The sequence below is a fragment of the Chelonoidis abingdonii genome, chromosome 4 (genome assembly GCF_003597395.2).
Source record: "Chelonoidis abingdonii isolate Lonesome George chromosome 4, CheloAbing_2.0, whole genome shotgun sequence".
NCBI lineage: Eukaryota > Metazoa > Chordata > Testudines > Testudinidae > Chelonoidis > Chelonoidis abingdonii.
Genome location: NC_133772.1, coordinates 1821591 through 1839947, shown reverse-complemented (window position 1 = coordinate 1839947; position 18357 = coordinate 1821591). Strand labels below are relative to the sequence as shown.

The following is an 18357-nucleotide window of genomic DNA, read 5'->3' as shown; positions in this document are numbered from 1 at the left end:
ACAGAGTGCTGGCCATTCTCTGTGCAGACACCATCACCCCTGCCCTCTAGGGCTCTGCAACAATCTCACACCATGATCCCCCAACCTAAATACCTAAGAAAGGCATAGGGGAAACTGAGGCACCCACACAGTATTCAGAGAACACTCCCACTTCGTCACACAGGAACAAATTGGAACTCCTGGACCCCTAGAAAAGTCATGTCATGGACAGTCCTAGACTCTCCAATCCCTCTGGCCCCCTGGGCAAAGTGGACTTCGTGGTGAAGGGTCATTTCCACCACGCTCAGGTTGCTCCAGGCCCCAAGAGCCCCGTCCCTTACCCCAGTTCAGCTGGTGCCCCACATCCTGCACCACTGATGATGCCGGTAGCCAGTCCTGGAGCGATTGATGGGTTATGAGTTACCAGCTAACACCTGAGCGGGACAGAGCTGTCAGTTCAAAGTGTCTTTTTGGGTGACCCCAAGAGTGACACTGGAGGATCTCTGGCTTCAGTCTGGTGGCTCTGGCCCCATGAGCGTTCAAACAGCAAAGAGACAGAAAATTGTCCTCCTGCGGCTTTGGTTTAGTTCCTCCATTCAGCCTCCAAGCTCACAGGAGGATAGGGCCACTAACCCGTCCTTCGTACTGCGATATTCTGGGATGGCCCCATCTGAGTTTGATAATCCCTCTGCATGAATTACCCCGGCTGTTAAAACCGATATTTGTCCAGCTTCCACTTCCAGCCATTGGGTCTTGTTCTGCCTTCCTCCGCTGGCTTTTCCTGCCTATGGAAGTGCTTCCAGAGAGTCCGGGATTCCCGAAGCCAAAAGAGCCTATTGGGATCCTTTGCCATGCCCACTTGTTTAATCCAGGCCAGAGAACAAACCCATAATAGTTCGTTGGAACCAGAGCTTGGGACGTCTCCGCTGAAACACATCACCAATCTGTTAGGCTGCTCCTGGGAGAGATTTTTGAGATGTCCAATGGTTTCCCCATCCCAAATCAAGCTCCCAAGTCAAAGCCTCGAAAACAATGGCGAACCAGCAAAAATTGCTGTTCGGCTCCATGGCAGAATGTTTCGTTTCGCTTTCAAGTTGTTGTTTCTTGGTTTAAATGAACGGGACTTTCAAAGCTCAAACTCATTTGGACTCAAAAAAAAACCAAAAACCCCAAAAACGTTCCGGTTCGAAAAGGTCCAAACGAGGACGTTTCTGCCTTTTTGAACCTTGTTTTCCCAAAATATTGCCAGGTCAGACGAGGTGAAACCTGTCCTGTGTCACAACCAGTGTTGGTTCTGAGGAAGCTGCATGTTTCTGGAGGAAAAAGAAAATTCCCCGCCAGGTCTCCTTCTCAGACTCCTTTTCGAAGAAGCTAAAGGAATCGAGCCCTATAAATCTCTCTCTCCAGTATCTCCTCTGGCCCGTCAGTGGTTAATTTTGGGAGCTTTGTTCTGCACCCCGCTGCGGTTTTCCAGCCTCCTTTTCACAATGCGGTTTGCAATATTTCCATATTGGTCAAAATGCCTCGCTGTTCCTGCTCTTTCTTCCCTATTTATCCACCCCAGGATCACACTGGCCCTTTGAGTCACAGCAGGAGCTCATGTTAACTTGCTTCTACTAAGCCCCCAAAGTCCTTTCCAGGGTCGCTGCTTTCCAGGATCCAGTCTCCCATTCGGTGGGTCCGGCCTGCGTCCCTGTGTCCTTGCAGTTGGGCTGTAATAAAATGCATTGCTGTCTGAATGGGCCCAGGGTTGTGAAGGGACCCACTCACCTGGCCTCCTCCTTCTTTGCCATCCCGACAAGCTTTGTGGTAGCCACAAATTTTAGAGAGCCAGGCTGGGTTTATTTCAAGGTGCAGCAGGAATCCCAGGACTCCAGGAGCACGGGGCTTTAGACATGGAGCAATTGCATCTCCCCCAGGGGATGGTCTTACTACTTGAGTAACACTTTCCCCAGCTGGTCACCCAGCATGAGTTGTTTGCAGGGGAGGATCGGGGGGCCCGGCAAGCAGATGGGGTGAATTGAATCGCACTGGCTTCGTCGGCTGCACTAGAATGACGTCGGCTGAATGGCTGCACCTATTGTAATCAGGATAGACGATCTGATGCATGGGGGATCGGACCCTCCACCCACCTCCCAGGGTTCACAGGCTAGGCAGGCTGAGGACCAGAGCTGGGGAGAAGAGAGAAAACAACAATTAATGGGGGAAGATGGATTGCAAACATGGGCAAAAATGCAGCTGGGTCTGGGGTGGAGCAGTAGGAAAAGAACCACCCACAATAACATACAGGGCTTGTGTGGCTGTGAAATGCAGCCACCTCTGGGGCAGGACAGCAGAGGAAAAACTACCCAGCAATGGCTTGCCTGGTGCTGAGATGCAGCTACTTCTCTGGGGTGGAACAGCTGCACATAACACTACAGGGGGAGGGCTCTCCCAGCATAGATCCAAGCAGAACATCTGCCTAGAATACCAGGGTTGGAAGGGAGCTCAGGAGGTCATCTAAACCCCCTGCTCAAAGCAGAACCAATCCCCAGACAGATTTTTGCCCCAAATGGCCCTCTCAAGGACTGAACTCACAACCCTGGGTTTAGCAGGCCAATGCTCCAACCACTGAGCTATCCCTCCCACTGCCTGTTTGCTTGTCCCTCCCCACCCCAAGTGACTCACCTTTCAAAGCAATGAACTTCTGACACAACCCACTAGTCTGGGATGAGGGACCCTCTGCAAAAAAGACAGCCGAGTAAACGGATGCTGACCTGTCACAGTCACTGGACCCATCGGGCACCCCCTGCCCCAAACACTTCAGCCTGAGATCTTGGATTGGTGACACATGGGAGGGCAACAGCACTGACGTCGGGTGAGCAGAGAACCCAGGAGTCCTGGCTCCTAGATCTCCCCTGCTCTAACCCACCAGACCTCACACCTTTCTAGAGAAGGGGATAGATCAGACGCAGTGTTCAGAGGTGACCATGTTACAGCCCAAGAGACAAACATCCAAACCGAGCTATGCTGCGGAGCTGAATGTAAGAACTTCCCAGGCCCGGCAAAAACTTTCCTCTGTCTGTTTAGACTGCAGTCACTCAGTCAAGGTCTATGCAGCACCTGGCACAAGGTGACCGCTCCCTGTGATCTGTTTCTTCTACGGTAATGCTCTTTCACTTCCACTTTAATGAATAAAATCTCACATCCAGCTGTGATCAGTGACCGTTACCCACATGAGAAGATTCTGACCCAGAAAACAGATGTCTTTTTCCAATACAAAATTTCAACTTGTTGCCGAAACACAAGAAAAGAAGAAGCCAGAAAGGTCTTAAGATTTTGGTTTTTAAAAATAAATCCAAAAGTCCCCCTCTCAAATCACACGCTTTCTGTGGACCGAAAATCTGTTGGGTCTAATACCCTGTTTTTCCATACAAAAAAACACCATAAAAGATACTCAGAAAAATGCAGACATTTTTCTCCTGTAGAAAATTTCAACTTTTCATAGAAAAGCCAAAAACTGAAAAGTTTGGGCCACAAACTCGAATTTTATTCCCCCACAGGAATCAGACACTTCTCAAGAAAACATCTCATTGACATTTTAATTTCCCTTCAAATCTGTCGCATTGAAAGGAACCCCCTCACTGCCGCCGAAATGCAGCTGAAGACCTGGAGCCAGTGAAGGATTCCCAAATTGTCGGAGAAAAACTTAGTATTGGGATGACCTATGTATAAACAAAATTCAGCTGTTGCTTATTATTGTCTGTAACAAAAGTATAAATGCTGCTGGAATTGTTTACCTGGGGAGAGACCTGTCTGGGAAGGGGAGACCCTATGTCCTAGTGCATTTTCTCCCAGCTGTCTCTGCTAAACAGAATAAAGTATCTGACTCTGCTGCACCCAACCAAAAAGTGAGAACTCTGTTATTCTCCGACAATTTGGGGGCTCGTCTGGGATGGCAACGCCTACTGAGACACAGTCAGCTGCTGCGGATCGTTCCCCTTCGAACTGCATGGCGCCACAAGAGAGGTATGAGACCTTTTGAAATTTCTATTGGGGTATCGGAGGAGGACTGTCTGAGGGGACACCTGTCCCTGCTGGGCTCACGCCATTGAACCTTTAGATGCAGAGCGGTGCTGGGGAACTGTTTCGCCGCCCCCAACAAGGTTAGTTTATGTGGTGCTGGGGACTTAGTTTTGCCATCCCCAATAAGGTTAATGCATAAGGGAAATGCATTAGGTGCACCGATGCTGAGGGGTTTTTACCGCCTCATGTGTATTGAGTCTGGACGTAAGGTACAGATGCATCCTAAAGCCGGCCCTGCCCGGAGGCCTTTACCAGCTGTGTCTCAGCGAGCAAAGCTGAATCAGGCCCAGTGTGGCTTTGCTCAACGCCAAGACAAATTGCTCAAGAGGACCCCAAGCAGGACAAGGATGACAGCCATGTGGACGGAAGGATGCCCCTTGGCCCAGAAGCTTACGGAGGATTGTGAGGGCCGCGTTAGAGACGCGCCGGGTCAGCAGCATCGTGACTGCGTGGACTTCAGAGGACAGAAATCGCCAGCGCCAGCCTGTGTGCTGACCTGGGCCTAGGAAGAAGCCGTAGGTTCCCCAGCAAATGCAATCTCTGTGCTTAACCCACCAAAATGTAGCCCACGGTGTCCCCTCTGTAAACACTGTGCAAAGTGCTAGCGCCTCGGACGGTGGTTTAAAGAGAATTAGGAAAATCGAAGGCTCCCGGCTTAGGGCATTACACTGCCTGCCCGAACCTCACAGAGCCCTGCTTAGGAAAAAGAGGATTTGTAAGAAATCCAAAAGGATGAAGTCAGAGGATGGTGCCGGGACAAACCTAAGAAAACTTGGCACCTGTGAATAACAATATCTCTTGAAAAGGCCTCTGGGACCATCCGTGTTTCCGTTCCGGGGGCCTTGGATAAGAGGAAGGGTTTGATGGGGCAGGGTGGTTCGTTTTCAAGGGCCGTATGTCGGTTCAGTACAATAGCTTGCCTGATCCTGGGTATTTAAGAAAAGGGATGGATTCGCAGCTTGAAATGCCTGCAGGAGAAATGGGAGGGAATAAAACCAGCGAGGTGAGTTTAAAGGACAAGCAAGGAGCTCTCGCATTTTGTGTAAAGCCCGGACATGTGACACACCCGCTTGAGCTCAGCAGCGCTGACCCGGCCCCATCGACCCGCCGGAGGCGCCTCTATCTCGTTCAGCGGCGCTATAAGACCAGGTCTAGGGGTGACGCTTCCTTCACTTTCCAGCAGGGTTGAAGATATTAGGCCCTGCTGGGGGCTGGAAAGATTGTCAGTAATTAGGACTAAGGCCCATTCACGTGCCCAAAAGGGGGACGAGGAGCTCAGATTGGTAGTAAATCAAACAGAAGCTCGGCAGTTTAGACACCCCTGTGGGTCATGGAATCATAGAATATCAGGGTTGGAAGGGACTTTGGCAGGTATCTAGTCCAACCCCCTGCTCAAAGCAGGACCAACCCCAACTAAATCATCAGGTGTAATAATCCCTCGAGAGTTCGTGGCACACTCTGGGTCAGGCTTTCTAGCCTCGCAAAATCCGCAAAAATGCGGTTGAAAAATCACATTGTTTCCAAAATCAGTGCCGTTCTAACACCGACCCGTTGCCCAGGGTCGCATGCCTCTCCCACATTTATAAAACACGCTGGTAGAACAAACTCTTCCCTGTCCAGCATTTCAAAGTGGGGGGCATTTTTTGGGGAGGTGTTTGCTATGGCTCTCCGATGTCCATTTCGATTGAGAACCAAACCGTGAAGCATCAAAGTAACAGGTTGAAATGGAAAAAAACCGAAGACCTCCATTGCATGGGCCGTGGGGTGCTCTGGTTTGAACTGAAAACCGAAACAATCGATTGTAACGTTGTCATTCCACTAGCACCGCCTCCAACATGCGGGAGGTCAGGCTAGATGACCCGGATGGTTCCTTTGGGCCTTACAGTCTATGAGAACTAGCTGCACTGGAAAGTTCTGGCAAGAAACCCCATTGCTGAGAGGGGCTCTTCTGCATCAGCCACTGTTTGATCATCAGGGCCGGGGTCTCTCGCGAGCAGATGGGAACCCTGCTACGTGGACTTCTCGAATTCAGCCTCTCTGTGATCCCACTCCTCATTCTCAGTCATACCATTGTGTTTTCTCCTCCCCACCCCTTCAGACTTTTCTACATTTTTGTTTTTTTACGGTGACTCTAGTTCATAGTTTCAGCAGGCGGCTGTTTGTCCCCCAAACTCTGCAGATCCAAACACTCATTCCAACTGCTGCCGGTGAGCGCCCCCTCTACAACCCTGCGCAGACCCTCATGTGTTCAAACCCCGTTATCCGCATGGCCATGAGCTCCATGCCTAGGCCCGTGTGGGCAGTGCTACCGTTTCCTCTTAAAAAAACCCATTTTTGACTGCCACCAGCATAGACTTTGTACATTTATCAGTCCTTCCAACCGGATGGATTTGATTTCAATCAAATTTATTTAAATCACTAGTCAGGAAGACTCGATTTAATGACGGTTTTCTACATAAAAACGCATTCTTGTTGGTTGTCATAACGTTAATACATATTCTTCACAACTCAGAGATAGATGCAGGTTTCGTTTTTAGGAAGTACACACTAGAGATTTTTAAACCGTGATTTATTTTGAAAACTTTTCAGATGAGTTTTACAGCTGTATCAGAAAATGAATGATTGTTTGGTCATTTCATTTACCAAAGGTAACTGAAGCAGATATTTATGAAGTCACTGGGAGATGAACAGCTTGATCATAACTATTTGGAGGATTTTCTTGCCGCGCTGTATTAGGAGGAGAACATCACCAGACAGACATTTCAATTGTTTTATTTAACTAAAACAACAATGTTAAGTATTCTGGATTTTTTTTTTCAGCAGCAAACATACAATATTTTAACAAAAAAGCATCTGTCCCTCACTTCTCACAATTACCTCCAGACATCTTCTCCTTGTCCAGATCTATTCCACCCCCAATAATCTTCTATTCATTGAACTTTTTGAAACTTTGCACTTTTAGAGAGAGGTGAGGGATTGACGCAGTCTCCACAATTTTGCAGAGGGACAAGAGGGAGGAGGTCTGTTATTTCTCACCTCTATATATTATTTATTTATTTATTTTAAAACATTTTTGCATTTAAAACATTTTGCTTTTAACAACTATGTTACCTCTGGAGACACAAATCCACAGTCTGAGAACTGCAAAACTAAGCATTTCTGCTGGTATCTTCAGGGGCGGCTCTATGTATTTTGCTGCCCCAAGCACGGCAGTCAGGTGGCTTTCGGCGGCATGCCTGTGGGAGATCTGCCGTTCCTGCGTCTTCGGCGTACCCACCGCTGAATTGCCACCGAAGTCGCAGGACCGGCAGACATCCCACACAAACGCCGCCAAAGGCAGCCTGACTACCACCCTCGCAGGGACCGGCAAGCCGCCCCCCGTAGCTTGCTGCCCAGGCACGCGCTTGGTGCCTGGGACCGCCCCGGGTATCTTCTAGACTGAGCACTGAGTCCCATTGGGTAGATAAAAAGATTAACCTAAATAATCTATACAGCAGCCCCTGGAACCCCATAAAATTGGGTCTATGAACTGTTGGAACTCATTTACAAACCTTTTCTTAAACATGACATGAATACATTGTCTCATACTATCGAATTAGAATTTTTAATCCCTATTCCACGAGGCGAGATCTTTGAGCTATAATGTATCTTAATTAAAACTATCTTTAGATAGGTGTTTTCCTTGAAAAACGTTTTATCAAAAAAATCCAATTTAAATTTAAAAAAAAAACTGATTTTTTTTTTTAAATCATTGATTTTTATCCACTCTGCTTTCCAAGTTACTCAAAGGGTCGGTACTCAGGGACAGAACATCCATCGTCAATGTTTGCTTCCAGTCTCCAAAATCCTTACTGCTGGTATTAACGAGAGAAGACCTGACGAGAGGAATTGTTGCAATCATGTTTCTGCAGCCCATAGCCACCCTGGCGCTGTGTGTGTTTTCAGCCCTGGGGTTTTTCTATTCACCGCCCTAAAGCGCACACCCGCCTTCGTGTTTTTGCTCACAGCTTTCTCAGGGCTCGGTGTGGTGTGAACCGCAGAGGAGCTCAAAGTGTGGCTGGCATGCTGATTTTTGAGTCTTAGTTTTGGCTGGCCGGAGCCAAGGTTTGAGTTGGCCTGATGCTTTGTCTGCGCTCATCTGCTGGCCGTGTTGTTAACGGGCTGGGCAGATGCCTGGTTGTTCGGTGGTTCTGCTGGCCACGTCTCCTAGCTGTGACTGCGGCAGGTCGAGAGAGTTACACAGGATTGATTAGCAAAAAGATGACCCAATTTAGCATCAAATAAACAACGTTCACAAACAAACCCTTAACTCTATAATCTATAACCTCTGCCTCTCACTGAAACCTACCCACACCTAGGCATTTGCTTAACAACAAAACCAGTTAAGCAACCAAACAAATCATCAAAACATATTTACTAGGTTTCGACCATCTGTCGACAGTTGATCCTGAAGAGTCTCTCTCCTCTCATTCTTTTTCTTTTGGCTTCTTTGCACTCGGGTCTAAGGATTTCTCTTGTTTTGACCGGACTGTGGGGAGTCAACATGATTACAAGACACAGGAAACGTTTGTGTGAAAGTGAAAAATCAAGTGCTAATTTGGGGGGGGTGGGGGTTGTTGCGTTGGGGCTGTTTAAAAGTCACTGCGTTACACGATCAATTTCAGACTGTAAAATACCCACACACAAACAATTCCCCCGCCCCCAAGTTTTGCACAGAGTAAAACAAAACTAGTATTTTAAGCATCCAAAACCAAACAGTTTGCAACAAAATACTTTTTAAAAACACACTTTTATCCCCCTTCCTTTCCTGAGATCACACGTACATTTTCCTGGGTGGGGAAGGGGGAAGACACATTTCCTGTGCCCTTAAATCACAAGCAATTTAAGCATCAAAACTAATTTTTTGTCTCGTTTTAAAACATACATTTGCACAGAGTGAAAAAAAATCTCCTAGTATTTTAAGTGCTCAAAAGCAGTCGGCAATTGCAACAAAGCACTGCAGAAAACCCACCCGCACATGTTCCTAAACATTTTAAATAGGAAAACCAACTTTTATAACCATTTCAAAACATACACGGCCCACGTTTGGCACCCTGTAAGCATCCAAAACCCAAACAGTTTGCAACAAAATACTTTTAGAAAAACCACACACCCCTTCGCCTCCCCTACCCGCCCCAGGTCACGCATACATTTTCTCAAAAAAAAAAAAAAGTTCAGTGCTTATGCCCCTAAATCACAAACAACTTAAGCATCCAACGTCACTTTTTTAAGAAACCCATTTTAAAAAGGCACATTTGGAAACAAGTGTCAGCAATTTACACGGCACTCCAGGGTACAGCGATGCTGGCACATGGTTATTCTGCTTTTCCCCCATGTGGATGTGGGCCTTTGGTTTCAGAACAAGCACAAATTTTGCTAGTATTATTCCCCGAGTGCACAACCCTCGTACAGCCTATTTAATACGAGGTTGTTAAAAACCAGTATGAAGCACAACCATAGTAAATGTGGGACTTTACTTTGCCCTGGTGAAACACGGCGTGAAGTTGCGCTTTCCACACTAACCAACCGACTTTGCAATAAAGACGCATATCATTATTAGTAAGGAGAGCGGGTACGAAGAGTAAGAATCTATAATACGTATTTTCAGAGTTAGAAAACCAGCAGCAGAGCTGCACATGAGGTCTCTACTGAAAACTTGTGAGTTACTGTGTTACCTAGGGAGGTGGTGGAATCTCCTTCCTTAGAGGTTTTTAAGGTCCAGCTTGACAAAGCCCTGGCTGGGATGATTTAGTTGGGATTGGTCCTGCTTTGAGCAGGGGGTGGGACTAGATGACCTCCTGAGGTCCCTTCCAACCCTGATATTCTATGATAGAAACTCTGAATCACTGCGAGATGTGTGGACAGGTCATATTTAAGGAATAATGTAACTAACATTGAAATGTGAGCCCTGGTGGTCTTGGAGTGCAAGATTGTCACCAGGGAATCAGATGGCTCAGTGGTGGCCCATTCAGGTAGCAGCGATCACCCTTCCCCAGTAACGGGGGTGATGGAATTCACGGTTCAGTTCTCTACCCTTGTCCCAGCCCTGAAGAAGTCAGTGGAAACCCTCCAAGACAATGGCAAACCATTGGAACCGGATGGAGGTGAAACAGAACGACAAGGCAGCGAGGGGCTGTCCCTGTCTGTGAATGGAGACAAGCGACTGGTCCAGCAGCTCACAGGTGGAGAAAGCCTCTCTGTGCGTATCTTGATGGGTGGGGACTCAGAGGTGTCCTGGTTCCATGGGGCAAGCAAAGGAGTGAATTTGGGGGTGACACATGCTACTTTGCTAGCGAGGAAAGGTGACTATTGATCGGGGTAGGTCCTAGTTTGTGTTTTCTGGTTTGTTTTGTACGTGACCAGTTGTTCCCATCTCTCCCACCTGTTTCCAGTTGAAGCTCTGTTCTTTCTGGAATCAGTGGGGTCTGCTGGTGCTTTGGGAACGGAGGCTCAGTGGCTAGACACCACAGGTGACACTCGGAAGGGACTCGGGGCTGGGCCATAGGCACCGATGCCACGAGTGCTTCAGGGCTCGAGCACCCATGGAAAAAAATAGGGGGTGCTCAGCACCCACCCGCCGCAGCTGGCAGGAGACACTGGAGGCAGCAAGCTGGAGGGAGATCTTGGGAAGGGGGCGGAGCAGGGGTAGGAAGAGGCAGAGTGAGGGCGGGGCCTCAGGGAAGGGGCCGAGTGGAGGCGGGGCTTTGGGGCAGAATGGGGGTGGAGCACCCACTGAGAAAAATAAAAGTCAGCCAGTGCCTGTGCGCTGGGGTACCTTTATTGTCAAAGGGCAGGGCAGGTTAGTCAGCGGAAGCATCGCAGCCTGCTCTGGCATCTGCCCCTATGTGCCCCCATGTCCCACTCCCTCCCGGGTCCCAACTGGGAATTCAGACATGCAGCTGTAACGTACACACCTCCCGGATGGGGTGTTCTGGCCCATCTAGTGGCACCGAGACCACTAAGAGAGAGAGAGAGAAAAGGAGTTTGCTCTACAGCCTTAGCTAAGGACCATGTGGCTTTTAGCTCCTGCAGGAAGTCCCAGGTTCGATACCACCCACCGACCCCCAGGGTCTGTCGGCATCACAACGCCCCCTTGCGCTGCACTGCGTGGATTATCCCGACGGATCCGTTCTGTCTTCTCTCCAACAGCTGTAGCCCGTGCCTTTGTCACAGCAACCGGGCTTGCATGGCGGCCAGTCTCCACATGCAGACACAGGGGGCTCTCACTGCCATATGAAGCAGGGGGGACGGGCCAGGGGCTGGAGGGGCCAAGGCGAGCTTGGCGGAGCTGGAAATTCGAGGCCAGTGAGGAGGTTCGAGGCCAGCCGGTCGGCTGCGGAAGCCCAGTGGGGAAGGGGAGGCAGGAATGGTGTCACAGGCAGCGGCACTGTTCAGAGGGAAGTTCGCCACCGAGAAAGTCACCAAGACACCCGAGCGGCACGTTGGCTGGGAGCTGCTCGGATGTCTTGGCTAAACGTTGGGGAAGGGGCTTGGGTCTGGCTCACAGATCTCAGTCTCGGGAGGGGGTCTGTGCAGCCACCAGGGCTGGGGTATAGAACCCAGGCGTCCGGGCTCACCCCACTCCTTGACCTTCCCAACATGGCGACAAGGCAGGGTTCGCAAAAGGTCATTGGACCTTCTCAAAATGGCTGCGGGTAAGTGGTCCCCTCCCTTCCTTGAACTTTGACCTTTCCAAGATGGCGAATTGGCACACGACCTTCTCAACATGTCACCTCTCCGCGCTATGGCGGCCAGACGCTGACGTGACCATCCCAACATGGCCGCCCGCGTACGCATTTTTAACAAATTGACCTTCCCAGCATGGCCGCCCGCCAGGCCGTTTCCCCCTTCCATTGGTCCTGCCGCTCCGCTGACCCTGCCTCTCCCAAGATGGCGGCCAGCGTGGGGTCGCGCGCCGTGGGTCGCGGGTCGCGCGGTGCAGGCTGGGACGGTGGCGGAGCCGGGGGCTGCGGCTGCGTCTGGGCGAGCGGGGAGCGGCCGGGATGGTAGGCGAGGAGGAGACGACCCCCCCCTCCCCCTGGTCCGCCCTCCCCACCGCCGGGACCCCGCCCCCGGACCTGCCGGAGCCGCCCGGGCTCAGCCGGCGGGAAACTGAGGCACGTCCCGGGGCGGGAGCCACGCAGGGCCGGCGCGTGAGCGGCGGGAAACTGAGCACGTCCCGGGGGAGGGCCGCGCAGGGCCCGGCGTGAGCCGGCGAGGAAACTGAGGCACTCCGGGGGGGAGGCCGCGCAGGGCCAGCGCTGAGCCGGTGGGAAACTGAGGCACGTCCGGGGCGGGAGCCGCGCAGGGCCCAGCGTCTGAGCCGGTGGGGAAACTGAGAGCGCGTCCCGGGGGGAGGCCACGTGGGGCCGCAGCGCTGCGTCGGCGGGGAAACTGGAGCACGTCCCGGGGCGGGAGCCACGCAAAGGCCCGGCGCCTGAGCCGGCGGGGAAACTGAGGCGCTCCCGGGGGAGGCCACGGGGGCCCGTGCTTGAGCGTGGGGAAATGAGGCGCGTACCGGGCCCGGCCTGAGCCGCGTGTCCGCCTGCCCCCAGGACGTGTCTGAATATCCGGCGCCGACAAACAACATCTTCAGCCGACGCCAGGTCAGCACCCGGTACGAGCTGAGCGCATCGGAGGCATCCTCAAAGCGGCCCCCGAGGAGCAGCGCTTCTACAAGGTGCGGGGCGGGGCGCCAAGGGCAGGGACTGGGTTAAGGGGCTGGTGGGGGCGGGCAGGGGTGCCATGGGGCTGGGGCGGGGCGAGGGGGTGCCAATGAGGGCAAGGGATGTGGGTAGGGGACCTGGTGGAGCTGCAGGGGGGCGTGCATGGGGCATATGGGACTGGTGGGACCGGCTGGGCAGGGGGTGCCATGGGGCAGGGGAGTTGGGCAGGGGCTGGTGGGGGCTGGGGCAGGGAGTGCCAGGGGACAGGGAGTAGTGGGTAGGGGGGCTACGGGCAGGGGGGGCTGGGCAGGGGAGGCTGTGGGCCAGGGGCTCGACAGGGGTCACGTGCTGAGGGGAGCAGGCAGGGGGCGCTCTCCCCTTGGCCATCAGTCCCTGTGCTGTGTTATATGCGGTGGTTCCCCAGCTGCCCCGCCCCAGAGGCAGCTGCATCTTTGCGGCTCATGCGGCGCTGCTCCGCTCTCTGTCCCAGGATGACCAGCTGCTAGACGACAGCAAGACCCTGGGAGACTGCGGCTTCACCAGCCAGACGGCGCGGCCCCAGGCCCCGGCCACAGTGGGCCTGGCTTTCCGAGCCGGGGGTGAGTGCTTGGGGGGAAGAGGCCGTGGGGAGCCTGGGGGGCTGATCCTGCCTCTCTGACCCTCTCTCCTTCTCCAGATGACTCCTTCGAGACTCTCCGCATCGACCCCTTCTCCAGCCCCCCGGAGCTCCCCGACGTCATGAAACCCCAAGATTCCAGCAGCAGCGCAAATGAACAGGCCGTGCAGTGAGATCAGGGGGAGGGCGCAGAGACCCACCCTGTCCCCACAGGATGTCTCCCCCGGCCCCCCAACACACAGCCCTCGCCTCCCTGCCTGGGATCAAACCCCCTTCACCAGCCCCCCCGAAATCCACCTTCTCTTCAGTTTGGAGACAATAAAGGTTTGGCTGGTTTTGTGTTACCTGGGTCTGGGGTCTGACACCGAGGCAGGGGGTTCTCCGGGGATCCCCCATACTCCTCTGGAGCTCCGCAAACCTTTGTCTTATTGGGGGATCCTGGGGCTGCCTCCCCTGAACCTGAAAAACCAGCAAGGTGTCCCACCTCTCTGACCATGCCAGCCCCCCATCTCTTCTACCCAGTACCCCACAGCACCCCCTCTGATCGTGCTGTCTCTCCCAGTTCCTCTTTATTACCAGCAGGTCACCCCCCTTCTCATCACAGACATTGGGGTGCCCCAGGGCTCACATAACAGAGGGGCCCCCGTTCCCATCTCTGATATTGGGGTGCCCAGGGCTCCCCTATAACATAAAGCCCCCCATTCCCATCTCTGGTGCCACAGGACACCCTTGTACCAGAGGGGCCTTGTGACGACAGGAATTTTGTCATTTTTATGACTCCTGCGTGCCTCGGTTTCCCCAGTGGGGGAAGATCCCTATGTTTGCCCTCAGCCAGAGAAACCCCAGGTGTCTTAGCCAGTGATTTGAGGCCCTGCCACCACCTCCTCCCCTCGTCTGCCAGGGAGGAAAGGGGCAGGGGACCCACCTTTCCCCAGGGTCAGCCAGCTTGGGGCACCCATTCCCCCGAGCCGGGGGAGGCAGAGAGCCACCTCTTGAGCCTTTGGGGGGTTGGGGTAGGTTAGTCACCGTGCACACCTGGTCCTCACCCAGCCGTGTGTCTCGGGCTCTCGTGGCTCAGGGATGCAGGGGGCTCCCCCACATTGGAAGGCCCCCTTTGGCCTGAATCCAACCCCTGGGACAGAGCCATCCCTGCCCCGCCGGTGGGCTGCAGTTTGGTGTGTCTCGGTTACGAGAACCCACCATGGCTGCGCCATGCTCTGCCCAGGTGTATCCATTACCAGCAGCAGTGTCTCAGCTGCTTTTCTCTTCTCTGGGGGGCCCCTGACGCCCAGCGGCTTGCACAGTTCAAACCCTGGGCGGGGAATGTGTTGTTGCACTTTATGAAGGCTGCCTGTGCCTCGGTTTCCCCAGCGGGGGGGATGACTTTTGCCCGCAGGGCAGCTGGGAAGGTCTGTCCACAGTGCAGCATAACCTTGGGGCTAGCAGCACTTGCGTTAACCTCTCCAATGTCTACAATGCAGCCGGGGGTCGGAGCCCACTCAGCCGCCCCCCAAAACAGGGCTGCTCTGGCCCCAGCTGGCCGGCACTGCCACAGGTCAGCCCATGGCCTTGGGGGCAACGTTTCCTGGGATCCCGGAGCAGCCGTCCGGCAGGGCAGCATCTACACTGCGAAGGAACAGGGCTCAAACCCGGCTCGCGGGGCAACGGAACGGGACTGGAGCCAGCGCGGTGGGAAATCACCGAGGACGGGGAAGCTGGGCCAAGCCCCAAGACCAAAGGACCTGGGGGCGAGGGGCAAGCGGGGGCTGCTGGAGGACACGCGGCGCCAACCCTGGAGGATGTGGGAACCCCTGGGGGTCTGGCATGTTGGAGAGAGGGGCTCCTCTATAGGATTCTTCCAAAGCTGGGGGGACATAGTGCCGCTCATGGTGTTTGTGACATGCCCCCAGGCCCATCAGTGATACTGGGGTGCCCTAGGGCTCCCCTATAGCACCGGGTGCCCTATTCCCACCACTCAGACCAGGGTGCCCCGCAGCTCCCCTATAGCACCGGGTGCCCTATCCCCACCACTCAGACCAGGGTGCCCCGCAGCTCCCCTATAGCACTGGATTCCCCATTCCCAATCACTCATACAGGGGTGCCCCAGGGCCCCCCATAGCACTGAGTCCCCCATTCCCACTACTCAGACCGGGGTGCCCCACGGCTCCCCTATAACAGGGTCCCCCATTCCCACCACTCAGACCGGGGTGCCCCACAGCTCCCCTATAACAGGGTCCCCCATTCCCACCACTCAGACCGGGGTGCCCCACGGCTCCCCTATAACAGCGTCCCCCATTCCCACCATTCAGACCGGGGTGCTCTATTCTCACCACTCATACCAGGATGCCCCACAGCTCCCCTATAACACAGGGCCCCCCAGTCCCACCACTCATACTGGGATGCCCCAGGACTCCCCTATAGCACTGGCTCCCCCATTCCCACGACTCCTACCGGGGTGCCGCCCAGCTCCCCTATAACCCAGCCCCTGCTCTTACCCCTGAGTCTGAGCCCCCACCCCCCGTGGTCTGCAGACAGGGCTGGGAGCAGTGAAGGGACCTGCCTGGCTTTGAGCCAGGGAGTGACCCCCGGGGCCTAGAATATGGTCCAGAGGGGGTCGAGCGAGGTCACATGGGGTAACAACAGGGGCACTGTGGGATCACACGAGGTCACAACAGGGTAACCGTGGGGTCAGGAAGGCATCAGGGCGCCAGAAGCAAATGTCAATTTGGGGTCAAGAGATCATATGGGTAACAGCTGGGCCAAGGGGGCGGGGAGGGAGCAGGCGCCCAATGGGTCAATGTGCGGCCATGTGGTCACGGTGGGGGGGTTACAAGGGGGGGCTGACCAACCAAGGGGGGGTTAATGTGGGGGGGGTCACATGGGGAAATCAAGCACTCCAGCCGCCCCCCACCCCCCATCCATGGTGTGGGAAACCTCCCCGGCTCAAACTCAAAACACCCCGCACATCCCGGCTGGGTCTCAGCCCTCCCTGGCTCAAGCCGGAACAGGCCTGGGGGGGGGGGTGTATTTTAGCCACATGGCAAACAGCAGCCCCCATCTCTCTGTAAGGCAGAGAATTCGGCTCCCACCCCAACACAAAGCTCAGACCCCCAAAAGCACCAGCCCCCCCCACCCCCCAACTCTGCCTATGGGATTGCCAGCCTGTTGCTGTCTCCGGAGCTGTTGCAGGGGAGGGGTCCTTGTCTTTCTAGTCCCCCCACCAAAAAAAATCATACACTTTAGACACACCAATTTCTGGCTCCTGACACCCCACTGACCCTCCGGGGGATGGAGGGGTTGATGAGGCTGCGATAGAAGCCCCCGGCCGGGCCCGGGCTGAATAGCGCAGAGGACGTTGCTCTGACACAGGCTGAGTCCCTTGGCCAGGGGAGCATCTCATCCACCAACAGCAACCGGACCAGGAAAATCCCTCCACCGCACACACACGCACCCTTGTCACTGGACCCGCTGCCGAACTGAGGGGGGATTCACACCCAGCTCCGTCAAGGCCCCACCAGCCCTGTGGGACGCACTCCAGTGCCAGCCAGGAGCAGCTGGCACCCTCTGGGCACCGCAAAGGCCAGAGGGAAACTGAGGCAGGCAGTGGCCACATACAGCGTGACAGGAACGGCCCATTTCATCTCACCAGGAACAACTGGCCAGCTTTGGGTTCGCTAGAAGGCGGGGTGGTGAAGGTGAACCCCAGGGGCCAGCCCAGCCAACCCCACACCATACTGAGCCCAGCTGGGAGCACCAGGTGCTCTGCAAAAGGCTGCTCTGGTCTCCGGCGAGCCTCCTCCCAGCTCCTGCCACCTCCTGGCTCTGGGGTCCCCCATGAATTCCCCATCACCCCCTCCCCAGTGGTCAACTAGTTGCCAAGTTCGTTGTTGGCAATTCGAATGGCAAGTGAAACAAGCATGTGCTCAAACACTTGTACCTGAAAGGGGCCACTCGGTTTGAAACGTGTGACCCGCAGCCTAGCTCCCACCCACCAGCCGCTGGGTTTTATGACACCGTCGGTGCGGCCGTTGACCAATCGCCTCATCTCACGGTTACGCTTTGTAAGCGGGGTCTGAATGAGCTCGCCCCCGACAGCTAGTGCGGCACTAGGAAAGGCGGCAGGCCCCGGCTGCGTTTGCACGAACGCCCCCACACTGCCTAGGTATCGCGCTGTGGTGCCCAACTGAGCCGCGTTGGCGGGTGTCACAAAGGCAATGAACTATGGGGATTGTGTTCGCTGAGGCACAACCTAAACTCAGTTCTCCGTGACTGAACGACAAGCCTGCCTGCCACCAGCTCTCATGCTATTTTGTGAGTGATGCACCCGAATACTTGGCTGCTAATAGCTAAACCACATGATTCAGTTTATTCCCCGACGCTTGGGCTAGAGCAGATTACGTACTATGTGTATTTTATGACTTTTAATGGATAATTTTGCATAAGTTGAGTGTTATGCCTGGATGCACAGACACGCTCTGTTTTGGGATCATTTTAACATGAGCTTTAATAAAAAATTTGAATGTAGGGGGAATGCAGTGGTGTTAGCCGTATTGTATGAGGAAAGGGCAGCAGAACTGTGCGTAGCCTGTCCCGATTGAGTGGGGTCACCCTCAGTGCTTAATCTGTGTCAGTTCAGAGCCCCGGCACCTCTGGGTCCAGGAGGTCAGAGCCCTGGCACCTCTAGACTCAGCTATTCAGAGCCCTGGTATCTCTGGGCTTGGTGCATCAGTGATGAAAGGAAAAAAAAAAATTGCTTGAGCCCAGGCAACTTTTCCATCACAAATTAAGCCCTGATCACCCCCAACTGACCTGCACTTGCTAAAGCAGGGGCTAGTGAAGAGAGAGAGGGATGGGGGGACAGGTGTTTTGCTTGGTGGTGCAGGTTCTGCCTGAGGTTCACAGGTGCCTGGTTTAAGGAAAGAGCTGGGGAAGCTCCAGAGAACTTTGTGGTTTGTGAAGTGGTCACTAGAGCTGCAATCGCTGATAACCAGC

At 54.1% G+C, this 18357-nt stretch overlaps 1 protein-coding gene and 1 pseudogene across 1 annotated transcript; one reads left to right on the top strand and one right to left on the bottom strand.

Annotated features, from left to right (window-relative positions):
* LOC142046695 (serine protease 33-like) overlaps window positions 1-4484 on the bottom strand; it is a 151148-nt pseudogene extending 146664 nt beyond the window's left edge.
* Window positions 4485-11728: 7244 nt separating this feature from the next.
* Window positions 11729-13709, top strand: ELOB (elongin B). The gene is made up of 4 exons (XM_075064684.1): window positions 11729-11738; window positions 12690-12763; window positions 13240-13348; window positions 13426-13709. Exons 1-4 carry the CDS (start codon window positions 11729-11731, stop codon window positions 13536-13538), a joined length of 306 nt encoding a protein of 101 aa, XP_074920785.1. The 3' UTR covers window positions 13539-13709.
* Window positions 13710-18357: the final 4648 nt, after the last annotated feature.

Excerpts from the sequence above, each read along its gene's own strand:
- ELOB (XM_075064684.1), top strand. Across the intron at positions 12,764-13,239 it reads AGGAGCAGCGCTTCTACAAG|GATGACCAGCTGCTAGACGA; the intron begins GTGCGGGGCGGG and ends TCTCTGTCCCAG. Across the intron at positions 13,349-13,425 it reads CCTGGCTTTCCGAGCCGGGG|ATGACTCCTTCGAGACTCTC; the intron begins GTGAGTGCTTGG and ends CTCCTTCTCCAG.